At 31.5% G+C, this 17,401-nt stretch overlaps 1 protein-coding gene across 4 annotated transcripts in view; it reads left to right on the plus strand.

Annotated features, from left to right (window-relative positions):
- Pak (serine/threonine-protein kinase PAK 3-like protein) overlaps positions 1-17,401 on the plus strand; it is a 463,040-nt gene that overhangs the window by 242,332 nt on the left and 203,307 nt on the right. For all 4 annotated transcript variants that reach the window (XM_089590045.1, XM_089590047.1, XM_089590043.1 and 1 more), the window contains one exon: positions 16,836-16,986. In XM_089590045.1, coding sequence (XP_089446171.1) covers positions 16,836-16,986 — 151 coding nt within the window. The remainder of the gene's footprint in view (positions 1-16,835; positions 16,987-17,401) is intronic.

Here is a 17,401-nt window from a genome sequence, read left to right on the forward strand (position 1 = left end):
GTGTCGCTTATGTATAATAAGTATTTTGTAATATGTGATAAAGAGAAGGATAAAGAAAAACAAAAGGTAGAGGAAAGTAGAAATAAATTAAATTTTTAAGCATAAATCTTGTGTTGTTTAAGTTTGGGTTTATTTTTATAAGGTAGTCATATTTTAATGTTTCAAAAATTTTGAACTCTTAAGCTGGCTCAATTTCTCCTTAAGATACTTTAGCTGTCGTAGATTTTTATTATGGGTATAGTCGGTACAGTGATACAAAAGCTGTTAACTGATTCTTTTTATGACTATAACGTATATTTGACCAAGAGATCGGAGCCTTAACAAGTATCGGCTGGTTGAACCACCTGCTTTTTTCCGAAGAAGCTCTCTTTTCTTTAAGCTATTCCTGCGCTACTGTTGTTATGCTGTAAAAGTCACTTTTTTCTTTATTGCTTTTTTTTATACGTGGTGAAGATACTGTCTGTGGATAATTATTTGATCTTAAATCTTATGTCTTTAATGTTTTAGGATAAAAATAAACTTATAAATATTTAATTGTACTTAATTCAATTTTTTTAAGTCTTGTAGTTACAATTCAGTTTTTACGTTTTAAAATGATACCAGCAATGAGTTTCTTATAATGATTTAAACGTGCTGGTATTTTTACTTACAATTGAAGCTTGATTTTACTGAAATGGAAAAGTGAACAAAAATGTTAACAACACTCGCATAATTAATAATACAGACTGAAAGTGCGTTTGTATTAGTAGAACCAAGCAACAATTAATAAAATGTGATACCAGTACCTCAAACTAAGAAATTCACTGTTAGTATCATTTTTTTTATGTCAAAAAAACTTAACATGGAAATAGAATATAAGGAAAGCATTTTGGATCCCCGTAAATCATGAGGTTTTTAGATTTCAGGGGAAGTTGGACACTGCTGTTCTCGTTTGCGCAGTGCAGGTCTCCTCAATACTCTTATTCTGTAAGAGTACTAGAGAGAGAGACTGACTGTCTATATTTCCTCAACTTCTTCTTAAGTGAGCTACAGTGCCGTTGCTAAGATCCCCTGCTTATAATTAGCAGTTTATCTTTTACATATGTGTGAACATTTCTAAAATCAGTTCATTAAGTGAGCATACCACGTTGTCTTTTAATCGTGGTTTCTAGCTCTACATGGGTTAAACTATGTTATAACATACTCTCGTGACTACAGCCTTAGTGTATGTAGTATACACTGTTTACCTCCTGGGTGAAGCTGATAAAATATGTAACTATATACAGCTAAGTGATTGTTTTGAATGAGCAGTAGAAGCTGCTTTTGGTCACTGCTGGCTAAAGCTAGTGGCAGCTAATCACAGGACACTCGAGGAAGTTGCTGGATGTAACTAGCAGCAGCTTAATCTATAGTTTATGCATAGCCTACTGTATACCAAAAACTATACATAAGACTGTGGTTAGCCACTTTTCTCCGCAGACTGCCGCTACCATATTTGGTTGGCTAACGCTTGATGCTGCTAGCTGTAGCCAGTGGCAGTTCCAACTGCTCACTATTAATTTTTCCGTGAGGATAACAGTGGTTTTAAATTTATTGCAGAGGGTGAAACATGAAAAAAATACAGGAATACTTTATTAGGTTTAAATTACGAATAAATCTGTGCAGTTCTCCCATATATTGCAAGGGGTGCTGGTTGCGTGAGTAGAAAATATACTGCAGCGTGGCTGTTGAAAGGTGTTGAAGAGGGTCTGAGGGGCAGTTTAAAGTGTTCGGGAGTCAGCGAAGGGACCACGGTGGAGATTGGCATCGTAAATTATTTTATTAGATTAGAATGACATTGATAGCACTCGAATTTTTCCTTATTGTGTAGTGGGTATGAGAGTGTTGTGAGGTCGGTAATGGGGAGAGGGGGACTGTGGAAAGCCCTGCCCTAAGAATTTTATAATATAAAAAGATTTATATTGAATTACTAAATAGGCTCGGCCCCCCTGTGTGCTTTGGGTGCCAAATCCTAGAACTCTTACGAGAAGTTAAAATATTTACTATGTTTTTTAATTAAAAAAAAACTTGTCGTTAAAACTTTTTGTTTAATTTTTTTTTGTTTGTTGAAGGTTTTATAATTATTTAAGACAAAACGAAAAGGTTATTTTAAATTATAACACCAATTCTTTATGGAAACGTTAATAAAAAACTACTTCATCTTAACATACTTGAGCTATCTATTACAGAATCATAAACTTTCTATTTTTCGTGAAATGTCTTAGAATTTCTTTGTAATGCACATTTTCTTAAAAATTGTTTATTACATTCAAGACAAATTTTATGATGCTCTGATTTTTCTTCCATGTATGTGCCTTTCTTTTAAATTTTGCTTTACATCGAAAGGGTCTTTTTTAAATGAGAAAGTAGTGTGGGTGGTAAGGACAGAGGTTCACATATAGTATCACAACAAAAAAGGAATAAATACGATTCAAATATAATTTATTACAAAAATAATAAAAATAATAGCAACAATGTGTGTTAATTCATCATTCGAATAAATCGCACACAAATATTAAAACGTAATGGCCAGTTAACGAAATTGCCGCGCTAGAAAAAAACAAGAGGCGTATGGCCTGTAACGCATAATATAGTGCGGTAAAAAACGTATCTACACGCAAAATATGAAAATATACAAGAAACAAAAATAATAAAAATAATAGCAAAAATGTACGTGAATTCGTTATTCGAATAAATCGTATGCAGTTGTCAAAACGTGATAGCCAGCTTATCAATGTGTTCACGCTAGAGAAAGATGAGAGATATATGGCCTGTCGAACGTAATATAATGAGGCTGAAAAGTACCTACACGCAAAAAAAGAAGAATACGCAGAAATACAAATATTATAGTAAATACGGCGCGGGACTAGTTTCCGGTAGGTCGCATGGCTGAACGCAAAAGAAAATAATAATAGTCGTCGGAGGTGAGTTCCGAGAATTTAAGTATAAACTGTTCGCGTATGACAACGGCTGTAAGGTGAACTTGATATTGTTATGATCCGGCGTATGCTAAAACAATACGTACAAAGTCAGCGCCGCTGCTCGTTAAATCAACCAAAAGAAAATAATGAATAAGTGCGTGACCTTGTCTGTGCAACACAAAAAAAAAAGGAAAATTAAATCCAACATACGTCGCGTTTACGGGTTTACTCCTGGAATCGAGATTCTCATAAAATAACCAGGTGCTCTAACGTGTCGGTGCTTTCAAGATATTCGTAAACAAACAAAAGAAAAATCACTTAAGGTCATAACAATAAATTAAACAAGGCAGACACTGTCTTCTTGGCCGGTTCGGCGACGCAAAAAACAAAATATTATAACGCAATTATAATGCACAGCGGCCCTTAGAATAAAAAATCGAGCAGACTAACTAAATTACGGAACGCACACAAAATAATGGTCAGATCGTAACCACACGGGCGTAGAGACACACAGCTAATCAGCGCATTAACGGAAAAAAGGACACGGAGCAAGAATCACACGGAAAACGCAGAGAAGAAACAATTACAAGCCGGTAACTTAAACGAAGAAAGAGAAAGAAAACAAAAAAGAGAACTACAACCAAGACGCTATATAAAAAACCAAGGAAAGCTCCGTCGTTCGAGCTAAGCAGATCGAAGGGCACTACTTGGTTGATTATTAGACAACCATGGGCCAGGGAGTACCCCCTCAATCGTGTGAGTGCTGGACTCACTGCCTCGCTCTCCAACGGGTAGCTCCTACTCACTGGCTCTCCGATGCTGAGCTCCCGATTTTTTTCGATTCCGCTTGGGCGTCCCGTGACTAACTCTCCTCGGCTCAGCCTCGACCCCTTTACTTTTGTTTCCCCCTTTGCCTCTCTTTTTTTTCCGGTGGTGTACCTACGGCCAACCTGCGCACTTACAACTTGCGCAATTCCCTCTTTCAAAAGGAAAGAAAAATAAGAGGAAGAGGTCCCATGTGACTCAGCTCGCGTGTGTGCGCACCTACACCTTGCAACATATAGTGCATTTATTATGTAATAATCGCATGTGATGTAATGTGTTATTATTTTATGATAAAAGTATTGTTTTAAACAAAATATAATATTATTATGATAACTTGATATACGTGTTATCAAATAGTATTATAGTCTTTCAATTTTTTATTTAAAATTTTAAATGCTTTGAAAAATACTTTGTTATTTATAAATATAACTTAACATAATTAAAAAAATTTATAAATTTAATTCTATATTTTAAAATTGTATAACACGCATGTGAAAAAGGATAAGGTAAAAGACAGGTGGACTCTTTTGATTAGAAAATTTAATTTTACATTATTTTTTGAATTAAAATAGGGAAAAGGAAAGTTATATTTGTATATTTGTGGTTAATAGAGCTCTTTAAGATGGCTTATACGAAAGCCATATTAATATAGCGAAGTTTTCAGTACTTCTATTATTTAATGACAATGTCAAACCAAAATTCATACATGTTAATTTATTATGTCATAAAAATACATGTAACAAACTTAAATTTTACAGAGTTGTTATTTAAAATTAAAACAAAATTGAATTATTGAGAACTTAATACTAACGAATAAAATAAAAAGCGTTTGTAAAAATAACTCAAATACTTAGTACTATAAAATAATATTTAATTAACAAACTTTTTTCGATGATTATTCTTTCTATCTCTTATAACAATAAATTTCAAGTACATTAATTTACTCCTGAGTGGTAGAAAAATAAATGAAAAAATTTTTAATTATTACTTTTTTAGAGTTTTTTTTAGTATTCTCAGTATATTTCTTGAGAATTATGTATGATTTACATTTATTTAAGCTATACATTGTAAGTAATAAGTATCGTTAATTTTTCTCGTTAATTAAAGATGGAAGTATCAAAGTAATGTAATCGGTATTTGTTCTGCAAGAAAAATTGTGTGAGATGTGGGGGTGGCAACCCCTAGTGGAATCAGTGGCAAGGCTTTCGCTACCCACCCCCCCCTCTTCCGAAAAATTGAAATTATTCTGAGTATGTGGAAAGTTAGTTAGAGTACAAGAAAAATCGTATGAGGGCGATTGGGGATTGGTAGGGATTTTTCGTTTGACTTTATTTTTGATACCATCAATTGATGTACGTATCTACTACTTTGAAGAAAACTTATCATTTTTTCATAATAATGGACACAATTTTATATACAGATAGTCTAAGGAAGATAGTATCCAACTCAAACGGGCTTGACAATAAGGACTCAATAATGGACAGATTGACAGTTTTAGGGCTCGATAATAGTGTGAAATATAAAATTTTTCATTTAATCGATATGAATTTCTTATCAATGATTTTTTTTTAATTAGAAAATATTGACTTACAATAAATTAGGTAATTTATTGATGTTGATTTAAATTACAATAAAGTTATTTAGTATAATTTTAATATTACATGAGTTTCCTGAAAGTTGCAACTGTTTGCGCATACCTCCCATTTTCATAACTTTTCTGAATCCTGATATTCTTTTTGTGATAGTATGAAAAGCATTCTTTAATCCCATTCTCTTTCCATATTTAATAATAGACTCAGTATTAAGAAGAATTTTCTTGTTCTTGATAAAATCAAGTTGGGGGGGGGAGTGGTGGCGGTAGTAGTTCAACAGAGGTTAATGGGGGGCTAAAGGTTGTTTGTGTGGATTTTTCTACACGAACAGCTGTATAATACAGGAAGATATATAGGCATTATCATTAGTTTAAAATTTTTTCATCTCCTAGTCATGAGTCACTTACATCGAAAATATTAAAATAAATGCCAGACAATAACCCAACGCAAATACAATGTACACAGGTATGTTTCGTTATTGTGGGTAATATATGTTCCCGCATCGACGAATAACAAAATAGTGGTGATGAGATGAGCAAATCGTACAAAGTTGATGAGGACGGTCGAGAATTAGAAAAGGTTTTAAAGGTATTAAATCGGACCATCTACTAGTATTTGATATTCTTTAGTAATGAAATATATGTCCTATGTAATAGAATTGTTTTTTTTTTTTTTTTTTTTCGTTAATGGTACATGTATTTTTCTTTATAAAACTATATGAAAGACATATATACAAAATATTTTTATTATAATACTTGCTCAAAATTTGTTACTTTATGCTGACTTTTATAAAGATTCTCACTATTTTCTAATTCTTATTTATCTTTGTCGTCTTTACGAAAATTTTATTCTCAATCCCTGTTAAGTTAACATAAAAAAAGCATAGCTTTTATCTTTAGAATTTCAATTGTGTGTAATAAGTATAAAAAAAATACGACTCTACGGATGGACCGCGGTGTCTTTACATTTCAAATTTAAGTTTTGCGCCTTCAGCCCCTAACAATTGTAATTATGATAGCGTTACCACATATAAAATAAATTGAATAAATGAAAGTGATTTACTTGTCAGGCTTTTTTTAAAATACCTACTATTTAAATGATGAAATTTATAAAGAGTGTACCTAACAATTTACGATTTTCAAAATACCGAGTTCAATAATTCACTAGTTGGAAGTCTTATTTCTGCTGAGAATCCCGACACACACATCTGGTTTTTTATTTTTGTTTCTCACCCAAGAAACTTAGATTTTGTGTTTCCTTACGTGACATTTGATAATATTAAAGTTTTGTCTATTTTCTACAACTTTTTTGTTAAAAATATTCATCATTTGTGTATTGTTTTAATTACTACACAAAATGTCTGCTTCGTTTAATTGTAATCTGATACTCATTTACTATTATTGCATCGTACTTCGTCTTACATTTTTGTGTCCCTTTAACTTTTAATCTCGCCTTGTTTTTTTTTATTCTTTTGGAAACTGGTAATTAGCACCAATCATTTAAGGACTTCACAGCTCTCTCAATTTCTTTCATTCTTATGTCATTCTAAAACTAACTGATGTACATAATTACAATCAATACTTTTTTTAACGCCTTGCTTTCCTAATTCCATTTTGTCTTCTTAATGCTTATGCATTCAATCCACTTATTATAATTTTTATAATATTGTTTTCTTTAGTTCTAAAACATCCTAGATCAATGTTGTCACGGCGTCGCCGTTTGGGGTTCGTGGGAGTTTTGGTAGAAAAGAGAGGGAACGTGGTGGAGCGGAAAGAGAGCGACGAGTTAGAGAGACCAGCTGGAGATTGCGAGCGAACTGGACGTGCGAAGAGAGTTGGGAAGCGGTGAAAGGCGCGAAGAGGGTAGGGACCTGGATGAACGTGTCACCAGGTGTCTAAACAGTGAGGAGAAGCGATGCCGGTATTGGGTATTGAGTCACCCGGGTCAGCGCTACTAACCGAATCTGAAAGGATACTTGGCTGGTGGGGACGCCCACTAGTTGTCACATCTTCAGGATGCACATTTCGACTTTGACGTCACACTCTGTAGCCGTCGGGAAATAAAATAAGTCCGCTCCTCATTAATTGTGCAAGGTTTATGTATAAGCTCGCGAGGTCTGCCCGCTGCGTAGGACGGGATTAGAAGGTGTACACCGGTTATAGTTATAAATATACGTGGGACAGTGGTCTTCCCACCGAGGTTTATTATAACGTACTATATTGTTAATTACAAACACATACACACACACGACTTCTTATTGTTCAATTAATACTTTGGATTTTCTAAAAACTGACATAATTTTGTAACAAGGTCACGTGGTCTCTCTCTCCGACCTCCAACCACTGTAAATTGTACTTATACATTTAGAGTATAGTGCTGCTGGCTTACGAACAGTTCGCCGATCTGGCCTCTATATTATATATATGATACACTTACATTCATAATTGAGCCGACCCGTGCATACGTGTATACATATGCATGCAGCAATAGCTACTGCAGCTTTATTGCTTAATCTTACTGGTAACAAGTCTATAACTACACGGAGACAAATCTGTCGCAGAATTATTGAATCAAAATACCCTGATGCGTCGTCAAACGCATGCATGCACGGGCAATCACGTGTAAATGCATCCATAGTACCTGTATAATGGTATGTATCGCCGTATAGCGTCTGTTCGACGGCGTGGGAGTAGACAGAGCTTGGCTCAGCTATACTACTATATCGTATATATATTTTCCTATTCGTGGAACGTTTCCCTATTTATGGAACATAAAAATTTATGGTTTTGTTGTGCAATATATTTAATAAAAAACCATGGTAGTTGTATATTTTGTTTATCTTCATGAGTTCATAAGAAAAGTTTTATGATACATACGATGAATGACCAATTTTAAGAATTATTCCATAAATAGTAACGAAGTCGAACATAACCTATCTTTAGAACTGTACATATTATGGTACTAAGCTTCAACGAGTAATTTATACAATTTTACTGAAGAAATAAACGTTAAAATTATTTTTGTTGTACAAAACAGTGTCATACAAGTGAAAAAAACTTTAACTGTCTTGAAATATTCCACTGAATTCATATTTTAAAAAATTTCGTAAATATGAACATAATTCTAAAACAATAGGTACAGTGTTTTATAATTGTGAACATTTTGGTCGTATAATGTTTTTATAAACAAAGTAATTCCACACTCACAAACCATACTAAAAAAAAAATTATGATTGAATAAACGTTTAAACGATTTCTGTTGTATACAATAGTGTCATATGAGTGAAAAAAACTTTAACTGTTTAAAAATATTACACTAAATTCATATTTTGAAAAATGTTCGTAAATATGAACATAATTCTAAAACAATAGGTATAATGTTTTATAATTGTGAACATGTTGGTCGTATAATGTTTTTATAAACAAAGTAATTCCACACTTACGAACCATACTTAAAAAAAATAATGATTGAATAAACGTTTTAACGATTTCTGTTGTATACAATAGTGTCATATGAGTGAAAAAAACTTCAACTGTCTAAAAATACTATACTAAATTCATATTTTAAAAAATTTTCGTAAGTATGAATATAGTTCTAAAACAATAGGTACAATGTTTCATAATTATGTACATTTTGGTCTTATAATATTTCTATAAACAGAGTAATTCTACAATCAAGTACCATATTAAAAAAAAGAATAATAATTGTAAATGTATAGCGCATGAGTAGAAACCAAAATTTATTTTATTAAAGCTCACAATTAAGAAAAAAAGTTGAAGAACCGAGTATGATGAAATTTGTTGTCATAATAGAAATATGTACTTTACTGAACGTCTTCTATACAGATTTCTCTCTGTGTTTCTCCTATCAGCTGTACATTTTTAAAATTTTATTATTTTTATTTAGTTTTTTCTTAGCAAACAATATCTACTTACATATTTAACACTAAATAAACTGTTGTATATTTGTGCTAGAAATATATAATTCTGAGTGTGTGTATACTTTAGCATACATATATTTTGGCATGTGTGATACACTGTGTGTATCTGCAGAAATTATCAGTATAATTAATTTCGGATAACGTTTCGTTGCCACACAAATAAGGCAGCTCCGCTCCGATCAGGGGTTCCGAGACTCCTCACGCTTAATTTTTTTTCTATTTAGTGTTGCTACATTGTTTTTGAGACTAGCAATTTCAAGTTCTCAGCTTCTAGCTTTGTATTTCATGGAAGTCATAACTTAAATATATTTATAAATGAATTACAATTACAGTAAAAACATACAGTCATAGGTTTATTCCAAATAACTTCAGCATGATCCTTGTTTCGGTTAAGAATTTATTTAGTAAGAAGTTTATACTTATTGTTTCAACGAATCGTTAATTTATGTACTTCATAAATATGAGAAAACCTTAAAGATTAGATTTTCCCTGAGTTTCTTTGCAGGCAAAATTAATTTTTTTTAAAGAGTAAACTGTAACATCCTTTTAGCAGTTTTTGAGATTTCTTTTCATAGAATATGAAGATTTTTTATGCGTTTCTTTAAAGCCGTTATAAAGCCAAATCAACAATGTACTATTGTGTTTATATGTTGAAAATTAAATTATTAGTTTGATCCATGGGATTTTTTTGTATACAGAATAAGGTAGGTTGTTGACTTGTTGTTTTTTTAGAGGGTTTTTTTAGAGGTTAATCACCCTATTTTAATTCGGTTAAATTAAACTGGTAAAAAGAAAAACACACTTAGGGTGAGCTTAGTTAAAATCATACAACTATACTTTTTTCACTCTCCTGCGCACTTCCTGCGCTGATTCTCCATTACCCGATCATAGTTAAGTTCAAAAACGTTGTGTTTGATGCGATACGCGAATGTTGGGAGCTGAATATATTAACTTCTTTATTAAAAACCTATGTTTATACTATAGAATTTGAAAAACGTAGTTCACCACATGCACATCTTCTTGTAACACTACAACCTAACAACAAAATAATTTTACCTGAACACATTAATAAAATTATCAGCTAAAATACTTTCAAATAATAAGAAACTTGCCAAATTGGTTATTAAAAACATGCTTCACGGTTCTAGTACTTAAAAAAGCTCATGTTTCAGTACATTCAATAACAAATGTTTCAAACATTTTTCTAAATCATTTGCTGATACAGCATCCTTAAAAAATGGTTATCCTGAGCATATCAGAAAAATAATATTTTTGATAATCACGTACAGAAAAAGACTAAAAATAAACATAAAATCAGAGTTGACAATGGTTGTAGCGTATGATAAAATTTTGTTAACGAAATATAAATGCCACATAAAGGTTGAATATTGTGCATCTATTCAAAGCATAAAATACGTGAATGACTTCATTGATAACGGTAGTGATAGAGCTTTTATTGAAGTTATTCTGATGATGAAATTCTAGATAAAATAAAAAACTATGTTAACTGTAGATATTTCAGTCCCATAAGAGCAGCATGGAGGTTACAAGAATATGCAATTTGTGGTAGGAGTCATAAGGTTGTAAATCTTGCTGTGCACCTCGAGACTGAACAAAATTTAATTTTCTAAAAAAGCAAAATTGGAAAGATAATAACAAAAATGTCAAACACATACATATAAAGATGTAAAATATGAAACATTTAAAGATACTACGATGGCCATGGGTTTAATTAAGTATGATTCACAGATTGACAATATTTTTCAAGAAGCTGGTACTTGCATGCTTTCCATTCAATGAAGATAATTTTTGGCAAGGTTCTTATTATCAGAGAGTACACAAGGAGATGAAATTTAAAATAAGCATAAAAACTATTTTTGTGAAGATTTCATTCGTAATAAAGAAAATTATGCTTTTCTGCACATCAACGAAATTTTTGAACTTGAAAATTATTCATGTGAATCATTCGACTGACCTGTACCGTTTGAAATTGACTTACAAAACAATGATAACGCAGAGGAAGTTGCATTCTGTAAACATACGTTCGATTCGATGTATGCTCAGCTAAACAATGAACAAAAAGATGTTTTTTGAATTGTATGTAAGAACGTTGAGAAGATTCATTTTATACACGGCCCTGAAGGATCAAGAAAAACTTTTTTATGTTAAACATAAATTTATTACTTCATATCACAAAGAAAAAAGAATTTTGTCAATGGCATGAGCTGGAATTGCGTCAGTACTACTACCGGAAGGTATAACCAGTCATAAAAGTTTTCGCTTACCTTTGGATTTAAATAATATTGAGCCTGCATTTTTTAAAATCAAATCTGAAAAAAAGAATTACGTGAAATCGATTTGATAATTTGAGATGAGGCTTCTATGATTCCGAAAAGAGATTGAGAGAAAGTAGACAGAACTTAACGTGATATATGCAACACACGTACATTTTGAAAGTTAATTAATAATTTTGGGAGGAGATTTCCGTCCAACACTTTCTGTTATATCAATGGTTATAGAAGTATGGTTATATCAGACACTATTAAGTGATCATTTCTTTAAAGTTTTTTTTACATTTTAAAATTAAATACAAACACTCGTTCGGTTGATAAAAGTTTTTCTAAATGACTTAAAAAATTACCAATCTTTATTAAATAGTATTATTCTGACTTCTCATGATTAAATCTAATGAAAGTAAATACGACAACTCATTATAGCATGGATCATGCCACGTGCAAAGGTGTCGATAAATCGGATGATAACATTAACATAAATTTCTCTATTGAGATATTTAACAACATTTGTAAAGGTTTGCCACCGCATTAACTAAATTTGAATGTTAGAGCAATAGTTACATTGAAAAGAAATTTGTATAGCAGATGATTTGTAGAACGACTCAGAAATAGAAATAAAAAAATTATTTAAGTATAATATTTAAGCTTAAATTATCACAGGAGAAAAACTTGGAAATAGGGTATTTATATCTAAAATCACTTTAAGGTGGCTCCAGCGCCTAGTGCCGTATCAAAATGGGGAGACTAAAAATTAATCATTATTTTCTTCAAAATATGGTATAAAATTATCGTAGAGACTGTTGCAAGCCATATTCTACATTTTATCTGTTACTTTAGTGAGTTAATGTAAAAAAACAAAAAAGTTTTATGGTGCCCTAATTGATGAACTGTTACGGTACGCTCCTAAGTTCAAGAGTAGTTATACCTATATATATGTACTCTGCAGAATGCAGACAGCTGAGAGCTGACTTGCACTCGCAACTGTATACTTAGTCTCCGATTATTTAAAGATTTTGTTCGATAACAAGACACTTTTCTCATGTCATGGAAAACAGTGTAATAATAAATACAAGATAGTATGTTTTTTACACCTTACGGGTTATTTATATAAGTGCAGCAGTAGGTTGTATATCGCGTAAGCTTGCATTTCCTATCTAACCCGTCTTAAAACCACGATTTTGTAAGCATGATTTCTTACAATTTTCATTGTCAACCTTAATTTTTTTTTATACGAATAGAAAGATGGGAATTCAAAGAATATAATTCAATTTTATTAACTTCGGTTGGGTTATTTATAATTTTAACATTGAGATTTTTATATTTTACTGCAAGCAATTTCCTTTAATCTTGGCATTCGCTTTGACAATTACCAACTCTCAAGGGAAAAGTTTTGATAAAGTCGGTGTATACTTAAAAAAGCCTATATTTTCTTTTGAAAAACTATACGTATCTTTATCAATATTTAAATCTAAAGAAGGGATATTTATGCAAATTGAATTTAAAAATAATGTGGGTTCATAAAATGTTGTTCGGGAAGGAATTTTCTATAAGGAGGAAGTACACTTTATGGAAAAAAAAAAATTAACGAATTGGAAGTTATTACATAAATTAAAACAATATTTAATAGAAGCATATGACATTATATGTTTATATTTCATTATGTTACAATTTTGTTGGAAATCATTAAACTTTAAATTTTGATTCACGATAACTATTTATAACATTTTCCTAAATAAGATCCTTTTTTCAATGTTCTTTAGCAAAATTGATTTACTTTGTGATGACTTGGTATACGTATTGAAAGCAATAATTTAAAAGAATTAAATTTTTTAATTCTGTACTAAAAATCTTATCTTATGAAAATTAAAGTTAAGTATTAAATAATAATTTTTCCGCATTATACAGTTATTTTTTAATTCGTGTGCATAAAAAGTAGTAGGTTTAAGACAGACGGGTTTTTTAAAAAAAAGCTATTAGTAAGTGCAACGAAGTATAAATAAACTATTATTTGATGACTATATTAATTAATGTTTTTTTTTTCACTTAAATCAAACATCGGGGAGCTCTGTCGCTTTGTGGTTTTATAAGGCAACTGGCGATGTCTACCACAGTTTCTATTATTTTTTTATTACTTAAGTTTCAGTATATATTTGTGATCGTATTATATCATACGATTACACGTATTGATCGTATTGATTCAAAACTCTATTTACGAAAGAAGTACAAAAAAAATCAACGCCCCTCAGATTTTATACTTATAATAAATGTAAAGTAATAACTATATTCGATGTTTTTTGTACCTGTTACTAAGTATAAAATCGACTATTTGCCTCCTGGGTGGTGTGTAAAAAAAAGATAACTATATACAGCTAAGAGCTCGTTTACCTTTAGCTGTAGGAGCTACCGCTTTCAATTGCTGGTTACAGCTAGTTTCAGCTTAAGTACAGTTTGTGTATACAACAGCCTATCGATGTACTCTAGACTGAGCTGCTATTAATCTGTAAAGTCATCCCTCATATTTAAAGGGAGGCTGGATTACTAACTAACAGTGAGGCAGCTATGGGTGGTCGGTGGAGGGGTGACAGGGAGGGGCACTTAAAAATGGGTGGGGATGGTCTGCGGGGAGTGCGGTGGGGCTTACAAGAAAATAAGGGAGATTAATAATGGGTCAAAATAACAATGAAATTAACGGAATTTTCCCTTATTCTGTAGGGGCTAGGGGTGGCTGCAGGGGGGTCACGTGGGGCTTTGAAAATTGTGCGGTTGCCTGCGGAATGCTAGGGGGGGCTTAATGGTTCTTCGGCTATTATTTTGTTAGATTAAAATATTATCGACAGTAATCGAATTTTCCCTTATTTTGTGGGGATGTTGTGGCAGGGTGGTGGCGTGGCTGCGGGGGGCGCGGGGGAGTAGTGTGGAAAGCCCCCCTCTTAAAACTATGTGATGTAGGAAGATATATGTATATATTACAGTCATTTCTGAGAACTATGCCCCATAGGCCTTAAAATGCTGTGTTACTGTCCATACATATGCTATCATACATTATTCTTATAACACTTTTCTATCCTATTTGTCATAATAATATTAACACTGAAATCCCGCTTTATCATGCACATATTCTCGACGTACATTTATTTCCCATGTTATCATAAATTAGTATATTTAATGCCTAAATGTCTTCTGATTTATTTGCTAATAGTGTGAACTGTTATGTTGAAAGTTTATATTTCATAAGTCATTTGTTCATCAATATTTTTCTCCCCTCAATCTGGAATTCACACAAATTTATACAGTCTACTTCTTCTAGTCTAGAGCACTACATGTTTATTTTTTTGTTTAAGTAGTTATCTGTATTGTGAAGTACCTAAACTTGATAAAACAAAAAATTTTTACAAAACATTTTAATTCAATACATAGTTAGAAATAGTTATTTCAAGTCATCCTCTGTATGCATCAATGTTAAGAAGAATGCTTTTTCTGAAGGTTATATAATAACATAAAATTTTTTGTATCCTTGCAACAAAGTGCAGAAAGTAAAAATTATTTTGCTAATCGGTCTTAAACTTAGATATTTTTTTACTTATACTTTTGTCATATTCCACGAAAAAAAAAGATTAACTGCTGGTGCTTCATTAAAACCTACCTTTTTTTTCGATACAGCATTATATAAAAACTTTTGTGAAACTGCAGAAAATAAAGTTATTGGTTAAATATCTTTAAAAAAAAAAGTTATAAGTTAAAATCTTATTATACTATGATTCAGGGGCTCTACTGTACTAAAAAAAACCTATTTTGTGCCAACATTTTTTCCAATTCTCGAAGCACTTCTCGTAAGCGCTTTTTGGTATAGTCTTGAGCTCTTGCAGCGATACAGTCTTTATCTTTTTAATTGTTGCCAATCTCCATCTTTTTATAAGTCTCTGGAGTTTTGGGAATAAGTATCTAACAAGATCTATTAGTACATTCGTGAAAAATAAGTTTGTATTGACATAAATATTTTGGTGGTCTTTGCGCCGTTAACTATTAAAAAAAATTATTTCTACATTAAAAGCAATACTCAACATTTCATTTTGGACTATCAACAAATGTTAAAAGTTGCTGATGGATTCTTTTTGCGAGTAAATGTGTAGAACTATGGATGAGATAGACAAGTAGATTCAAAGATGTATTGACTTCATAAATCTTTGGTAAACCGTAAAATTCAGCCACACTCGTGTCAGTAAGCGATAAACTATTGCAGTGGTATATTTTAGAAGTGAAGCTATTACTGTTGAGGTTATTTAGTATAGCAAAAAAAAGTTTATAAAGTTGGGAGGATTTTTCAAAATTATTTTTTTAGTACGTTTGTTAGACAAAGTATTGTAAGTTTTAAATAAGTATGATATTTTTCCGCCTTCTAACCTCAAAATAGCACCTTCGCCGCTTGATTTTGGGTGCTCAGGCAGAAAAATAATATACGAAACTCGTTCGAAAAGGCTTCAATTTACGAACTTCGTTACGGCCCTCGTCTTCGGCTCGTGCCGTAAACCTCTTGGTTCGTAAATTGAAGCCTTTGCAAACTTGTACGTAATATACCATGGTTAAAGCACACGTTACTTTAGCCTACTTTTAGGGGGGGGGGGGAGGGTAAAAGAAATGTTAAAATTATTTTTTGGAAAATTTAGTACAGATTTGTTACCTTTTGCGTATTGACGATTTTCAGGTCAAATTTCCATTTGTATATCTTTTCTGGTGTCCCATTGAGAGATACAAAGTTCTGAATTTTTAAAATCCGTTCATAGATGACGTTCGAAAAATTTAGTACATTACATTAAATTTTTGCAAAAATATAATACTGGCCGCATCGTATGAAATAATCACATGAGATTTATTTAATATCAAATTATTACTAACACTTTTAGCATCACTATTTTAGTTTTTGCTTTTGTTATGAGAAAACATGTATACGTATAAGTCTCACTCATCAAACTTTCCGAAGCTTTTGCTTTTGTTGGAAAGGGATTTTTATTAAATTGGACTTCCTCTTTACAAGAAGCTGTTATTAAATTAGTCATAGCAGAATACTGCAAAATGCTCATAAAATCTCAAAAAACGCTGATAACAATTTCTTTCAGGGTCATAAAATATATCTTCAACACATAAAAAGGGTAAAAAATCTCTTTGGTTTAGTGGAAACATAAAAAACATGTTTTTTATAATTACTTTCAAATATATTACTAAAATTTGTTAAATTTTTTAACTTTAGATTCATGTAACGGAGGAACGTTTCAAACGACACTAGAAAGAGCCCAAAGTCCTCGCAATTTAACTGGAGTAACATTTCATTCAACAAACATACGTAATCAAATAACATCGCAAACTTCTGGAAGCTTACACTCCCAGCACTCGTCTAGCAGGTGTGTTAAATTTATTGTAATAATTATAAAATTTTATTTAGTAATAACTAAAGTTTACTTAAAACACTCTACAATATTATAGCATTATAAAACTAATACTTAATATTTTTTGTACTGCTGTATTCATAATTAGTTTAAAGAATAATTGAAACATCTAATTCAGTATTGGTACACTTAAGTTTATTTTTTTTTAAATAAGAATGTGTATGAATATTCCTGTTTAGATTGTATCAAAGGTTTAAAATTTTTATTAATTATTTTCTTTTACTTAAATTTTCTATACATGCCAAAAATCTTCTATGTATCACTTAAAAACAAGTAATGATTATTCGAGTATCCTCAAGTATTATTTGTGATGTAAAAGTAGAAGAAAAAATCTTTACCATAAATTGAACACATTACCTGTAGTTAATTG

This window comes from Copidosoma floridanum, unplaced genomic scaffold, assembly GCF_036245765.1.
Source record: "Copidosoma floridanum isolate Cflo_tuat_1 unplaced genomic scaffold, Cflo_Japanese_pri ptg000011l, whole genome shotgun sequence".
NCBI lineage: Eukaryota > Metazoa > Arthropoda > Insecta > Hymenoptera > Encyrtidae > Copidosoma > Copidosoma floridanum.